We start from the raw sequence: 13454 nt of genomic DNA, 5'->3' as shown, positions 1-13454 counted from the left end.
TTGCATCCGGGGCGTTACAACCTAGACTTATTAGGTGGGTTCTCTTGTTACAAGAATTTGATTTTTCATATTATTGATAGAAAGGGAGCTGAGAACCCCGTTGCAGACAACTTGTCTAGGTTAGAAAATGTTCTTGATGACCCACTACCTATTGATGATAGCTTTCCTGATGAACAATTAGTTGTCATAAATGCTTCTTATAATACTCCATGGTATGTGGATTATGCTAATTATATGTTGCTAAATTTATACCACCTAGTTTCACATAGCAGCAAAAGAAAAAGTTTTTCTATGATTTAAGACATTACTTTTGGGATGACCCACACCTTTATAAAGGAGTAGATGGTGTTATTAGATGTTATGTACCTGAGCATGAACAGGAACATATCCTACGCAAGTGTCACTCCGAGGCTTACAGATGACACCACGCTGGAGATAGAACTGCACATAAGGTACTACAATCCGGTTTTTATTGGTCTACTCTCTTCGAAGATGCTCGTAAGTTTGTCTTGTCTTGTGATGAATGCCAAATAATTGGTAATATTAATAGACGTCAAGAAATGCCTATGAATTATTCACTTGTTATTGAACCATTTGATGTTTGGGGCTTCGATTATATGGGACCTTTTCCATCCTTTAATGGGTATACACATATTTTAGTTGTTGTTGATTATGTTACTAAGTGGGTAGAAGCTATTCCAACTAGTAGTGCTCATCATAACACTTCTACAAAGATGCTTAAAGAAGTTATTTTTCTGAGGTTTGGAGTCCCTAGATATTTAATGACTGATGGTGGTTCACATTTTATTCATGGCGTATTTCGTAAAATGCTTGCTAAGTATGATGTTAACCATGGAATTGCATCTCCATATCATCCTCAGTCTAGTGGTCAAGTAGAATTGAGTAATAGAGAGATTAAATTGATTTTGTAAAAGACTGTTAATAGATCTAGAAAGAATTGGTCCAAGAAACTTGATGATGCATTATAGGCTTATAGAACTGCTTATAAAAATCCTATGGGTATGTCTCCGTATAAAATGGTTTATGGAAAGGCTTGTCGCTTACCTCTTAAACTAGAATATAAGGCATATTGGGCTATTAAAGAGCTCAACTATGATTTCAAACTTGCCGGTGAGAAGAGGTCATTTGACATTAGCTTGCTTGATGAATGGAGAACCCATGCCTATGAGAATGCCAAGTTGTTTAAATAAAAAGTTAAAAGATGGCATGACAAGAGGATACAAAAGCATGAGTTTAATGTAGGTGATCATATTGTGATATACAACTCTTGTTTAAGATTTTTTGCAGGAAAACTTCTCTTTAAATGGGAAGGTCCTTACATTATCGAGGAGGTCTATCATTCTGGTGCCATCAAAATCAACAACGCTGAAGGCACAAATCCGAAGGTAGTAAACGGTCAAAGAATCAAACATTATATCTCAGGTAATCTCATAAATGTTGAAACTAATATAATTGACACCGTAACACTGGAGGAGTACATAAGGGACACTTTCCAGAATGTTTCAAACTCCGAAAAGGGATAGGTATGTGGTACGGTAAGTAAACCAACTCCAAAATTGTTCTAATAGCAATTTTTCTCCGTTTTGGAATATTTAAAAAAATAGGAAAATTAAAAGTAGTCCAAGAGAGATACGAGGCGACCACAAGGGTGGAGGGCGCGCCCCTGGGCGTGCCCCCCTACCTTGTGGCCACCTCGTGTGCCCTCTGGACTCCTTTTCCTTGCACACTACTTCTTTTGGTTGGTAAAAATTCATTATATAATCTCCCGAAGGTTTTGACCACCGTACCATGGCAAAATCCTCTAATTTTGTTTTGAGTCGTTTCTGCAGCAGATTTAGAGCAATATGTCGTCCTAGGATTCGGAGGGAGAAAGCTATGTGGCTGACTACGTTGCAGACCCCAAAGTCTACAAGGATTTAGAGCATGGTGGTTGGACCACGGGGGAAGAAGAAGACTATGATCCTAAGGGAAAGGAAGAGACAAGCTCAGATGAAGATGAAGTCCCACTACCTCAACCCGGGGACATGCACGTGGAGTTCAAAAAATCAAGTCTCCCTAATAAAGCAAAGAAACCTAAGATCGAGTTTATCCCTTTTCGTCTCTTGCAGGAAAACAAACAGGAATTATGTAAAAAAGATATTAAGTCTTGAGCAGGATGATGAATTAAGGGAGCAAAATTCTATCCTCAAGCGCAAGCTAAGGAAGAAGCCTACATCATCAACAACTCCATCATCACCACCTCCGAACAAAGAGACATAAATACATGGGTATGGTCACTCCCCTTGGCAACTGCCAAGCTTGGGGGAGGTGCCCCGGTATGGTATCACCATCACACCTCTATCGTTATCATTTTTCTTATTTCGATCCTTTTGTTTATATCTTGATCTAGTAGAATAAAGTTTTAGTATGATCTACCTTTGAGTTTTGTTTCGACCTCTACCTATGTAATCCAGTTTGTGGGTTATATATAATAAAGAGTAATTTTGAGTTGAGGGCTTTGCTATCTTGCCATGATCTTGAGGGAATTAAAGAAAGAATAAAAAGATCACATGCTGATTTATGGAGAGTAATGACTTCACATATAAAGAGTATGATAAATAAAAGTTGTTGAGAGTTGACGAACATAGGTCATTGCTGCAATTAATAGGAAGTAATAAAGAAAGAGAGGTTTCACACATAAATATACTATCTTGGACATCTTTTGTGATTGTGAGCACTCATTAAAATATGACATGCTAAAAAGTTGATGTTGGACAAGGAAGTCAACATAATGGGTTATGTTTTCTTATATCCGAATAGAAGTTTTATTGCCATGGATCATCCAACATGTTGAGCTTGCCTTTCTCTCTCATGCTAGCCAAATTCTTTGCACCAAGTAGAGATACTACTTGTGCTTCCAAACATCCCTAAACCCAGTTTTGCCGTGGGAGTCCACTATACCTACCTGTGGATTGAGTAAGATCCTTAAGTAAGTTGTCATCGGTGCAAGCAATAAAAATTTCTATGTATGACCTATTAGTGTGAAGAAAATAAGCTTTATACGAACTTGTGATATGGAAGAAATAAAAGCGACGGGCTGCATAATAAAGGTCCTTACCATGAGCGGCAATATAAAGTGAAGTTCTTTTGCATTAAGATTTTGTGCATCCAACCATAAAAGCGCATGACAACCTCTGCTTCCCTCTACGAAGGGCCTATCTTTTATTTTTACCTTCTACCCTCATACAAGAGTCATGGTGATCTTCACCTTTCCTTTTTACACTTTATCCTTTGGCAAGCACTATGTGTTGGAGAGATCCGGATATATATATATCCACTCGGATGTAGGTTTTCATAAAGTATTATTGTTGACATTACCCTTGAGGTAAAAGGTTGGGAGGCGAAACTATAAGCCCCTATCTTTCTTTGTGTTCGATTGAAACTTTGTACCCATAAGTATCACGTGAGTGTTAGCAATTGTGAAAGACTAAATGATAGTTGAGTATGTGGACTTGCTGAAAAGCTCTTATAATGACTCTTTCCGATGTTATGGTAAATTGCAATTGCTTCAATGACTGAGATCATAGTTTGTTAGTTTTCAGTGAAGTTTTCGGTTCATACTTTACCTTGTGAATGAATTGTTACTTTAGCATAAGAAATCATATGACAATATATGTTGTTGTTCTAAAGATGATCATTATGCCCTCATGTCCGTATTTTATTTTATCGACACCTCTATCTCTAAACATGTGGACATATTTTTTGATATCGGCTTTCGCTTTGAGGACAGCGAGGTCTAAGCTTGGGGGAGTTGATACGTCCATTTTGCATCATGCTTTTATATCAATATTTATTGCATTGTGGACTGTTATTACATGTTATATCACAATACTTATGCCTTTTCTCCCTTATTTTATAAGGTTTACATGAAGAGGGAGAATGCCGACAGCTGGAATTCTGGACTGGAAAAGGTGCAAATATTATAGACCTATTCTGCACAACTCCAAAAGTCCTGAAACTTCACGGAGATCAGTTTTGGAATAAATAAAAAATATTGGGTGAAGAAAGCACCAAAGGGGGGCCACCAACCAGCCACAAGGGTGGAGGGCGCGCCCTACCCCCTGGGCGCGCCCCCCTACCTTGTGGGACCCCTGGCAGGCCCCCGATGCCCATTTTCTGCTATATGGTGTCTTTTGCCCTGGAAAAAATAGGAGAGAAGCTTTGAAGCATCGCCGTCTCGAGGCGGAACCTGGGCAGAATCAATCTAGGGCTCCGGCGGAGCTGTTCTATCGGGGAAACATCCCTCCGGGAGGGGGAAATCATCGCCATCATCATCACCATCGATCCTCTTATCGAGAGGGGGTCAATATCCATCAACATCTTCACCGGCAACATCTCCTCTCAAACCCTACTTCATCTTTTGTATCCGATCTCTGTCTCAAAACCTCAGATTGGTACCTGTGGGTTGCTAGTAGTGTTGATTACCCCTTGTAGTTGATGCTAGTTGGTTTATCTGGTGGAAGATTATATTTTTAGATCCTTAATGATAATTAATACTCCTCTGATTATGAACATTAATATGCTTTGTGAGTAGTTACGTTTGTTCCCGAGGACATGGGAGAAGTCTTGTTATAAGTAATCATGTGAATTTGGTATTCATTCGATATTTTGATGAGATGTATGTTGTCTCTTCTCTAGTGGTATTATGTGAACGTCGACTACATGACACTTCGGCATGATTTGGGCCTAGGGAAAAGAATTCGAAAATAATAAGTAGATGATGGGTTGCTAGAGTGACAGAAGTTTAAACCCTAGTTTATGCGTTGCTTCGTAAGGGGCTGATTTGGATCCATATGTTTCATTCTATGGTTAGGTTTACCTTAATTCTTCTTTCGTAGTTGCGGATGCTTGTGAGAGGGGTTAATCATAAGTGGGAGGCTTGTCCAAGGAAGGGGAGCACCCAAGCACCGGTCCACCCACATATCAAATTATCAAAGTAACGAACGCGAATCATACGAGCATGATGGAAAGTAGCTTGACAATAATCCCCATGTGCCCTCGGGAGCGCTTTGCTTTATATAAGAGTTTGTCCAGGCTTGTCCTTTGCTACAAAAAGAATTTGGACACCTTGCTGCATCTTAGTTACTTTTGCTACTTATTACCCATTACGAATTATCTTATCACACAACTATCCATTACAGATAATTTCAGTGCTTGCAGAGAATACCTTACTGAAAACTGCTTGTCATTTCCTTCTGCTCCTTGTTGGGTTCGACACTCTTACTTATTGAAAGGACTATGATAGATACCCTATTCTTGTGGGTCATCAATCATCAACGTATCATGTTGAGTGTCGTTCATGTTTGTTTGTAAGGGCGAAGTTTAAAACCCTATTATTCTGCTACAACTACCTTTGGCCTCCGCCGAGTCCGAGCGCTGTAAAAACATCTGATGATAGTTTTTGCCTTGGTTGTTCGGCCGGCGGGGGGAAGGGCTTTCATTTCAAAAAAATCATCAAGTTGATCGGAGGATTTGGTGTCTTCGTAATGATAAGCTTCTTGGCACTAAAGTGTCAAGAGATTACCTGTGCAGCTACTTTTCCTCGTCGACTCAGGTAGAGAAGCAGTCTATTGAAAGTACAATAAAAGGAAAGGCATATATCAAAGTATTCACCTGCAGTGATCCTCCGAAGGAGCCTAGGTAGAGCCCCACATGGCCTCTGCCACCTCCTAACTAGGTGGCGCTCTCGGTTGACGGGGTCGTTCCTGAAAGAAACTGATGAACCAGGTACTAGAATGGTGCTTCTAGAGATTCAGAGGGCTCGTAACCGGTTTAGCTTACAAATGTCAGTTTCATTGCAATAATGCCCTCGGAGCCAAAATTAGTGTGACATGGAAAGGATCGCACTAACCATACAACAATCAAAGCTTCCTCATCTAATCGAACAATTCTACTACCGTCGCTGCACTAACCAACCAATCACAGGAGCGTTCTTCTTATGGACACTTGGTGTTGGAGATCAAAAGCATCTTGGAGAACCATGAGTATATTTCGTTGAAAATTGCACGCGATCAAAATAGAGTTTCTCATTGCCTTGCTAATCTACTGCGTGACGAGGTAGCACCGCTTGCTGGTTGCGCCATGTGCCGGACAATCTTTCTTTGACCGTATTTAGCATTCTAAGGATTAATACTCACTATTCCTTCGCTTTTCTTTTCTTTTTGCTATGGCAGTGTTTTTTAAAGAGTTTTCGCCAAACACGACGCGCCGCCGTGTGTGTTCCCTGCGCTCGATCGCTTGCGCCAGTTGGACTCGTCCTCCCTACAAACTCAAGCCAACCAATCGGGAAACGACTTCCCATCGCTTTCCCCTTCCCCCCGCCCGCATGCTGGGCGCCGTCCTCCGCGTCCCGGCCTCTCCGATCCCGCCTCTCTTCCCCGCGCCGGGGCGCCCTCTCGTCCACCTCTCCCGCCGCCTCCCTACGGCGCCCGCTATGGCCGACGCCAAGAAGACCGACGCGCCGGCGACCGCGGCCCCGGAGCCGCCCGAGAAGCCGCTCCCCGGCGACTGCTGCGGCAGCGGCTGCGTCCGCTGCGTCTGGGACATCTACTACGACGAGCTCCAGGACTACAAGAAGGCACTCGCCGCCCACGCGTCCGCCGCCGATCCCAGCGGCGACAAGGCCTCCGCCGACGAGAAGAAGATCAAATCATGAGACCCCAGGATTCAGGACCCGTATGTGTATGCTTTGACCTCTCCTGTTCACAAATTGGATTCTTGGTCGTGTAAGATATGGTGGCATTACTCATAGCATTACAGCTAAACATCCATTGTATTCTCACCGTGTATGCTGCAATTTGTACTTACTGCTCATCATTCTTTGTGTGACCAAAGATGCCCCTGGTTATGAATACAAGTTCCTTTTTGTGCAGCAGTTCAATTCATGTTTGCACATACTTGCTGCTAAAATTGTTCAAATTTGTGTCGCCAAAGATGCTCCTGGTTATCAATAGAAGTTCCTTTTTTTGTGCAACACTTCAATTCATGTTGCAGATACTGCTGAAATTGGCCAAATTTGGTGCGACAAAAAATTATTTCACCATAGTAAAACTCTAGCCAAGAAGCCCCAACCAATCACCAATGCTATTAGAATCAGGAGAGATTAGCGAGTTTGTTACATCATTTGTTCTCATGACCGAAAGCGACGGTACATACTACAGCGTGTTACTTATTCATGCATTGACATAGAACCTATTGATCATTGTCCGAACCACCAAAGGAATCCTCACAGTGTGTGTGCCGTCCTCCCATGTCAGGCTGCCGAAGGTGTACCGCCCCTGAACCTTCAGTTTGGCCTGGAATGTCACCTTGAATGTTAACCTGTTGACTGTCGAGTTGAAGGTCAGAAGCGAGGGGTTCACGGTGACGTTCACCCCTGGAGGTGCTTCCACATGGGCTCTGTACTTGGACGCGACCGGGCCAACATTGGTGACCGTTCTCGACACCGACAGCTTGCCCCTCAGTTCAGGAATGGTGATGGATGGGACGTTCAGGTTCAGCTGCGATTTTGGCGAATGTTGACAGGGTGTGTGCTGCTGAACCATGGAGGCGATGGCTGAGTTGTTGTAGCCCATGGAGCAAAGGAAGCGCACGTAATCAGATGGTCTCATGTCGTATACGAGACCAGGGTGTGCAGCCCTATTTGGATCCACATGGCCACCTCCATAGTCGAAGGGATTCGCCTGCTTGTAGGGCGCTGCTTCAGATACCATCTCGAATTCATACTCGTCATGGACATTGGCTACAAAGGTGTAGGCCTGTTAGTTAGGGGGAGAGTATGTGACAAGGTGAAGCATATGACCATTACCTGTTGTGACCATTGCCGATTTTACTGCAGCCGGGCTCCAATTAGGATGCATTGATTTGAGAAGAGCGGCCACGCCTGAAATGTGCGGGCAGGACATTGAAGTTCCAGAATCAATCTTGAAATTCACAGATCCCATGGCCGATGATAAGGCTACGGAAGGTGACCATGAAGCCAAAATGTTTACACCCGGGGCAGTTATGTCTGGCTGCAGAAGTTAGATGGCAAGAGAAGAAGCATGTTTATTTGGAGTTTAAGCTTAGTAGTATGCATTAAGGACAAACTTGGGTGGTCAGCTGAGGGATGTAATTACCTTCAGAATTGATGGAGTCAGAGAGCTTGGGCCCCTAGATGAGAAGTATGCAACTTCAGGGCCTATCAATTCTCCAAGAATTGTTTTTGCGGAGCCAAACTGAACCGTTGGGTTTCTGTTTATGTAGAAAAACAAATCTCAACATGGTTCAACAGACAGTATACCATCATAAATTCAGTTCTTTCACAACTACGGAATCATATACAATACTGTTTTATGTACCTCGTGCTAGTAGTATATGCAAGTATGGCTGTTCCAACTTGATAGTCTACTTGAATAAGGGGAATATCAAAAGCAGATGCTATATCTTTGGTTAAAAACTGCGCAAAGATGACTCCTACACCACGGGCCTTTTTTACGGTCTCTACTGCCACCTGAGATGCTCGCTGTCCTCGTGTTTGGAAGCAGAGCACCACATTTCCTTTTACTAGAGTAGCATTCAAAGATCCTGCAGTGCAACTTCTGCAGAGGCATTAGCCAAAAGGGGAGTGTAGATTTTTACGACCAATAAAGACAGAACAAGGATGACGAAGCTTTTACCTTGCATCAGTATCATCAGCATTATCAGATGAAACATCTTCAGCATATACTATACGCATGCTTGTCGCAGCATGCTTCCCAGAATACATTGTTTGGCCCTGCAACCACGGTACATGAGAATGCCAGACGCAGACAGGGATATATCAACAGTTTGCAACCATAAGTTCAAATCAATAATTCAGATGAAACTCTTACCACATAAGTACTATTGTTGCCCAGGGTGATCTTTGCGAGGAAAGTCCGATCAATGGTGCCCGCAGCAACGGTTAGAACCCACGGTGCAGAGTTGATCACCGTCTCTGAATAAGGACCGGAGTTCCCTGCAGAACAGACCACAGTGATCCCTCTCACGACGGCGTGGAAGGATCCAATCGCCAGGACATCATCAACATAAGCAGGGAGAGGTGGTGCTTGGCCGAGAGACACCGAGAGCACATCGACACCGTCGTGTATGGCAGCGTCGAAGGCAGCAAGGATATCTGCAGAGGTACAATCCCCAGTAGCCCAGCACACCTTGTAAACAGCCAACCTAGCCCTCGGCGCCCCTCCCCTCGCCACACCACTGGCAAGCCCCCGGAAGTTGGCGTCGGGCACTAGAGCGCCGGCAGCAGTGGATGCAGTGTGCGTCCCATGCCCGACGGCGTCCCTCGCCGACATGTACTCGTGGATGTCAGTCGTGTTCATCTTCCCGTACTCGGCTTGGTACCCTTTGACGAACCACTTCGCGCCTATTATTTTCCTATCCTATCATGAATCTGAAGTCACCACCAGGATGGTACATTCTCACAACCAAATGGCAAGCAAACTGAAAGGAAAGAGCAGGCATGCTAACCTGTTGCAGTTGGAAGCATTGAACCTTTCTCCGGCGACGCATTGCCCTTTCCACCGCCGCGGAACCTCGCCGATGCCGTCGTCCCTAAAGCTGGCCGACTCCGGCCATATCCCTGAAAAGTTAAGATCCCAAGAAAACCTTACTCGCCACATTGCAGTGCCAGTTGCAATCCTGATTTCTGCTATACAACTGAACAAATGCAATCTCACCTGTGTCTAGCACACCGATGATGGAGTCCTCCCCGAACCTGCTGCGGGAGAGGATTCCGCTCCCGCCGGACGGCGACGGGTTCACCCGCATGAAGTCCCAGCTCCTGGTGGTGTGCAGGTCAAGCACCCGGTTCCGAACCACCCGCACGACCCCAGGCCAATCTTTTTTTATTTAACCAGAGCAAAAGGAGAAATAGTTAGCAGAGAAGAAGGAGCAATTAATTTGTTATTATGAACAACGGCAAGATGTGCAGGCGGCCCGGACGCTCACCGGAGAGCTGCGCCGCCTGCGCGTTGGTGAGCACGGCGGCGAAGCCGGAGAAGCCGTGCCTGTAGCTGTAGAGGATGGCGTCCTCGGCCGCCTGTTTGCTGCGAAATCACAAGGCCACACACACACAGCTCTTGAGTCTTTGAGGCGTTCTCCAAAGTAAGAAGAGGAAGAAGAAGACTCGTCTCTAACCTGCCGAGGACGGCGGCGAGCATGCCGTGGTGCGAGTCCCGGACCAGGTCCGGGTGCAGCTCCGGGTGCCTCTCCCCCATGTACACAATGTGCACCTGCAGATCGGCAGGCCAAGAAATAAGCAAACACGCAACCATGGCAAGCTATGCGCCGCCACCAAACACCATGGTGAAGCTTGAACGGACGGCTCACATTGGCGCAGGAGCAGAGGCCGAGGCCGAGGCCGAGCAGCAGGAGGAGGAAGACGACGACGACGACGACGACGACGGGGGGCTTGTCAGCCATGGCCGCCGCAAAGGTAGCTCGAGAGGGAGCGCGAGGCCGGCCGGCGCCGGGAAAAATGGAGGGCTGCGGCGGAGTGGAGTGGTTTGAAAGGCGAGAGGAGGAACCGAGGCGAGAGAGAGGGGGAGGGGGGTTGGTGTCTTGGCGTGGCCGGCTTCTCTCTCGGGCAGGCTCCTGTCAGCGTTGGACCTGGACTCGATTCAAATCGCCTACCAGGAGTAGTAAATACAGTGCCCCGCAGCAGCCGGCCACTGTTGCGGTCGCCGGTGTGGATCCGCTTGCTTGTCTGTTTGTTTACTCTTTGTTCTTCCTCCTGACGCAGCGATGTGCTCCTCGGGCGGAGTTTTCTAATGGAGCCGAGGTGATCACTGTCGTGCTCCCACTCCCGTCCCACCCTCGCTCCCTGCTCTCTCCCCTGTCGACCCGTTTGCTGCCTGTGCCGGAGGTGTTGGCGTCCGGCCGAACGCGCCTCGGCCGTTGGGTGCTCCGCTCACTTGTTTTTTTAAGGATTTTTATCAGTTTTGCCATCGGTTGTACTGCACTACTCAGTTCTGCCACTAAATTTTTTTCATGAGATAAATACACTCACGGTCATTGTAGTTGCGACGAAAGCCCAATACGGTCACTGAACTTAGAAATACGGCTGTTACGGTCACTATATACGATGTGACGTGAATGTACGGTCACTGTTGGTCGTATGCGGTGAGTAGCCGCTCCTTTGACCACCTGTTGACCGCCACGTTCTCAGCTCCGATTAGGCCAATCTTGCGGCGAGGGGTTAAGTGTAAAATTGCCCCGCTCCTCTATCTCCCTGCTTGCTCCTCTCTCCCCGTCAAATCCCTAGTCCTGCTCCTCTCTCTCCCCGCTCCTCTCTCTCTCCGCTCTTCAATCCCTAGCCAGCACTGCCGCCGCCGCAAGATCTGCCCATGTCTGCCGCAAGCTCCTCTAGCGCCGCTGTCCGCCGCAGGGCAATGGCGCTGCCCCTGATCTCCTGCCCCAGCTGCAAGGAGAAGGTGCAGATGTATGTATCGACCACTGAGAAGCACGACGGGTGGGTCTTCTACAGATGCCGCAGCCATGGGGTTAGTTCTTCATTTCATTTTTGTATTTGTTGTGTTTGATTTTGATGGAAAGATGCAAGTTTTTGACCTCTGCTACCCCAATTTTTGGATAGGTTTCTTGTGATTTCTGGCGTTGGGAGTTGGAGTATGTTGAGTATCTTGTTGACAAACATTACCTCGTCGAAGATGCCGCCGTGGATGCTATTGGTGAGGTGGAGGAACGAAGGGAGCATCTGATTGCTGCACAGGAACTGGTGCAGATGAATGCACCCATCAGCAGGTCCAACCAGGCTGCAAAGAAGGAAGCAAGTTGTGGGATGAGCAGGCAGCAAGCAATTGCACTGATGATGTTAGGGAGGGAGGTGATGAAGCTGATGAAGATGTTGTTTGTTGCAGTGGTGGTGCTAGGTGCTGTTGCTGTTGGGTTGATGCTGAAGAAGTGAAGAATTGAAGTGGTGAAGATGTTTCTTTTGGGGATGTTGCTGCATTGATGCTGTGTTGAAGATGTTGAAGATGCTACTTTTGGGTTGTTGCTGTTGCAATGGTGTAGTAGTGGTTGGTTAGTAGATGATCTCTTAGTAGATTATCTGATCTAGTAGTGGTAGGTTAATTTGTGTTGAGGACATGTAATGGTGTGTAAGCCCAAGTGGATATCCTATGTTGAACCTGTCAATCTATCTATCTATCCTATGCTATGTCATGTGATGGTATTTTGCACTTCAGCTTTTATCATTTTATCCTAGTTATATTGATGTTGGAGTTTTCAGTAAAAATGATGCAATGATGTATGATATCAATCTATCTGCACTTAACAGTTGAATTGACTAGGAAACTGAGAATAAGTAATGGGCATCATGGATCAACATATTATTATCAGGCACGGTATCATATTACCATCCATCATCCATAGATAACCAAAAGAGAATACAGTTTTGAAGTACTTTCTTACAATCATCCATCATCCATACAGAACCAACATAGATTATTGCAGTACATAGCCTAAACAAAAGCAAGTTGGCGCCATTCATGATCATATGAATAACAAAGACAGTATGATCAGGAAGGTACCAAACACTTTTACTTTGGCAACCTACCTAAAGATATCAAACATTGATGATTTGACAGTCTTTCTTGGACATTCAGCTTCATTCTGGCTAGCTTTTCTTTTCGCAGCCAACCTTTTCTCATGTTCTCTCTGTGCAATTGCCATCATTCTCTCCTGTGCAGCAGCAAGCTTCTTATCTGCTTCTCTTTTAGCAGCAGCCAGTCTCTTCTCCTCTTCTTTTTGTGCAGCAACAAGTCTCTTCTCCTCTTCTTTTTGTGCAGCAGCAAGTCTCTTCTCCTCTTCTTTTTTTGCAGCAGCAAGTCTCTTCTCTTCTGCCTTCTGTGCAGCAGCAAATTTTTTTTGCTCTTCTCTCTTTGCAGCAGTTGCTTCCCTCTCTGCCCTCTTTTCTGCCTCCTTCTTCTCAGCAGCAGCTTTCCTCTTTGCTTCTTGCTTGGCTTTCCTCTCAGCAGCTATTGTTTTCTTTATCTCTTCAATAATTTTTCTTGTCTCAGCTTGAACCTTCTTGTTCAATTCTGCTTCTTCTTTCTTCTTGGCAGTTCTCTCCAATGTAGCCAACCTTCTTCTCTCTGCAAGCTCAGATTTCCTCTGTGCAACCTCATGTTTCCTTTTTGCTATCTCTTCAGCTCTCTTCAATTCCTCTTCTCTTCTAGATGCAAGTATTGCCTTCTTCCTCTCCTCTACTTCCCTATCTTTCTGATTCTTCATGGCCTCCAATTTCTGTGCCAACTCACCTGGCCTTATGGTGCTTGAACTAGCTTGGCTCCCTTGGCTTCCATTACTCTGGTTGAGCAGCACTTGGGCAGCAGTAAGGAAAGCAGAAGCATGTA

General features: G+C 45.5%; 2 protein-coding genes across 3 annotated transcripts; one reads left to right on the top strand and one right to left on the bottom strand.

The window, feature by feature from the left end:
- The first annotated feature begins 6320 nt into the window (after positions 1–6320).
- On the top strand, positions 6321–6934 carry LOC123112812 (uncharacterized). Its single transcript, XM_044533912.1, has one exon. The coding sequence runs from the start codon at positions 6386–6388 to the stop codon at positions 6713–6715; it is 330 nt and encodes a 109-aa protein (XP_044389847.1). The 5' UTR covers positions 6321–6385; the 3' UTR covers positions 6716–6934.
- A 185-nt stretch (positions 6935–7119) lies between these two features.
- LOC123112811 (subtilisin-like protease SBT3.6) lies at positions 7120–10904 on the bottom strand. Of its 2 annotated transcripts, none has more exons than XM_044533911.1 (11): positions 10411–10904; positions 10219–10313; positions 10030–10127; positions 9759–9920; positions 9550–9661; positions 8913–9456; positions 8718–8815; positions 8400–8636; positions 8178–8292; positions 7868–8072; positions 7120–7801 (listed from the first exon to the last, which is right to left on the bottom strand). In XM_044533911.1, exons 1-11 carry the CDS (start codon positions 10501–10503, stop codon positions 7233–7235), a joined length of 2328 nt encoding a protein of 775 aa, XP_044389846.1. In that variant the 5' UTR covers positions 10504–10904; the 3' UTR covers positions 7120–7232. The 2 variants fall into 2 exon arrangements, with proteins under 2 accessions (XP_044389846.1, XP_044389845.1); XM_044533910.1 differs by having other exon boundaries at positions 8400–8639; positions 10411–10901.
- Between the last annotated feature and the right edge of the window lie 2550 nt (positions 10905–13454).

The sequence above is a fragment of the Triticum aestivum genome, chromosome 5B (assembly GCF_018294505.1).
Source record: "Triticum aestivum cultivar Chinese Spring chromosome 5B, IWGSC CS RefSeq v2.1, whole genome shotgun sequence".
NCBI lineage: Eukaryota > Viridiplantae > Streptophyta > Magnoliopsida > Poales > Poaceae > Triticum > Triticum aestivum.
The sequence above is the reverse complement of the archived record's forward strand: the minus strand, read 5'-3'. Positions and strand labels throughout refer to the sequence as shown.

Bases quoted from the DNA above. Each gene is read 5' to 3' on its own strand.
- LOC123112812 (XM_044533912.1), top strand. From the start codon at position 6,386: ATGCTGGGCGCCGTCCTCCGCGTCCCGGCCTCTCCGATCCCGCCTCTC.
- LOC123112811 (XM_044533910.1), bottom strand. From the start codon at position 10,503: ATGGCTGACAAGCCCCCCGTCGTCGTCGTCGTCGTCGTCGTCTTCCTC. The intron at 10,314-10,410 runs GTGAGCCGTCCG...GCCGATCTGCAG, and splicing joins GCCTCTGCTCCTGCGCCAAT to GTGCACATTGTGTACATGGG. The intron at 8,293-8,399 runs GTACATAAAACA...CTACATAAACAG, and splicing joins GCATATACTACTAGCACGAG to AAACCCAACGGTTCAGTTTG.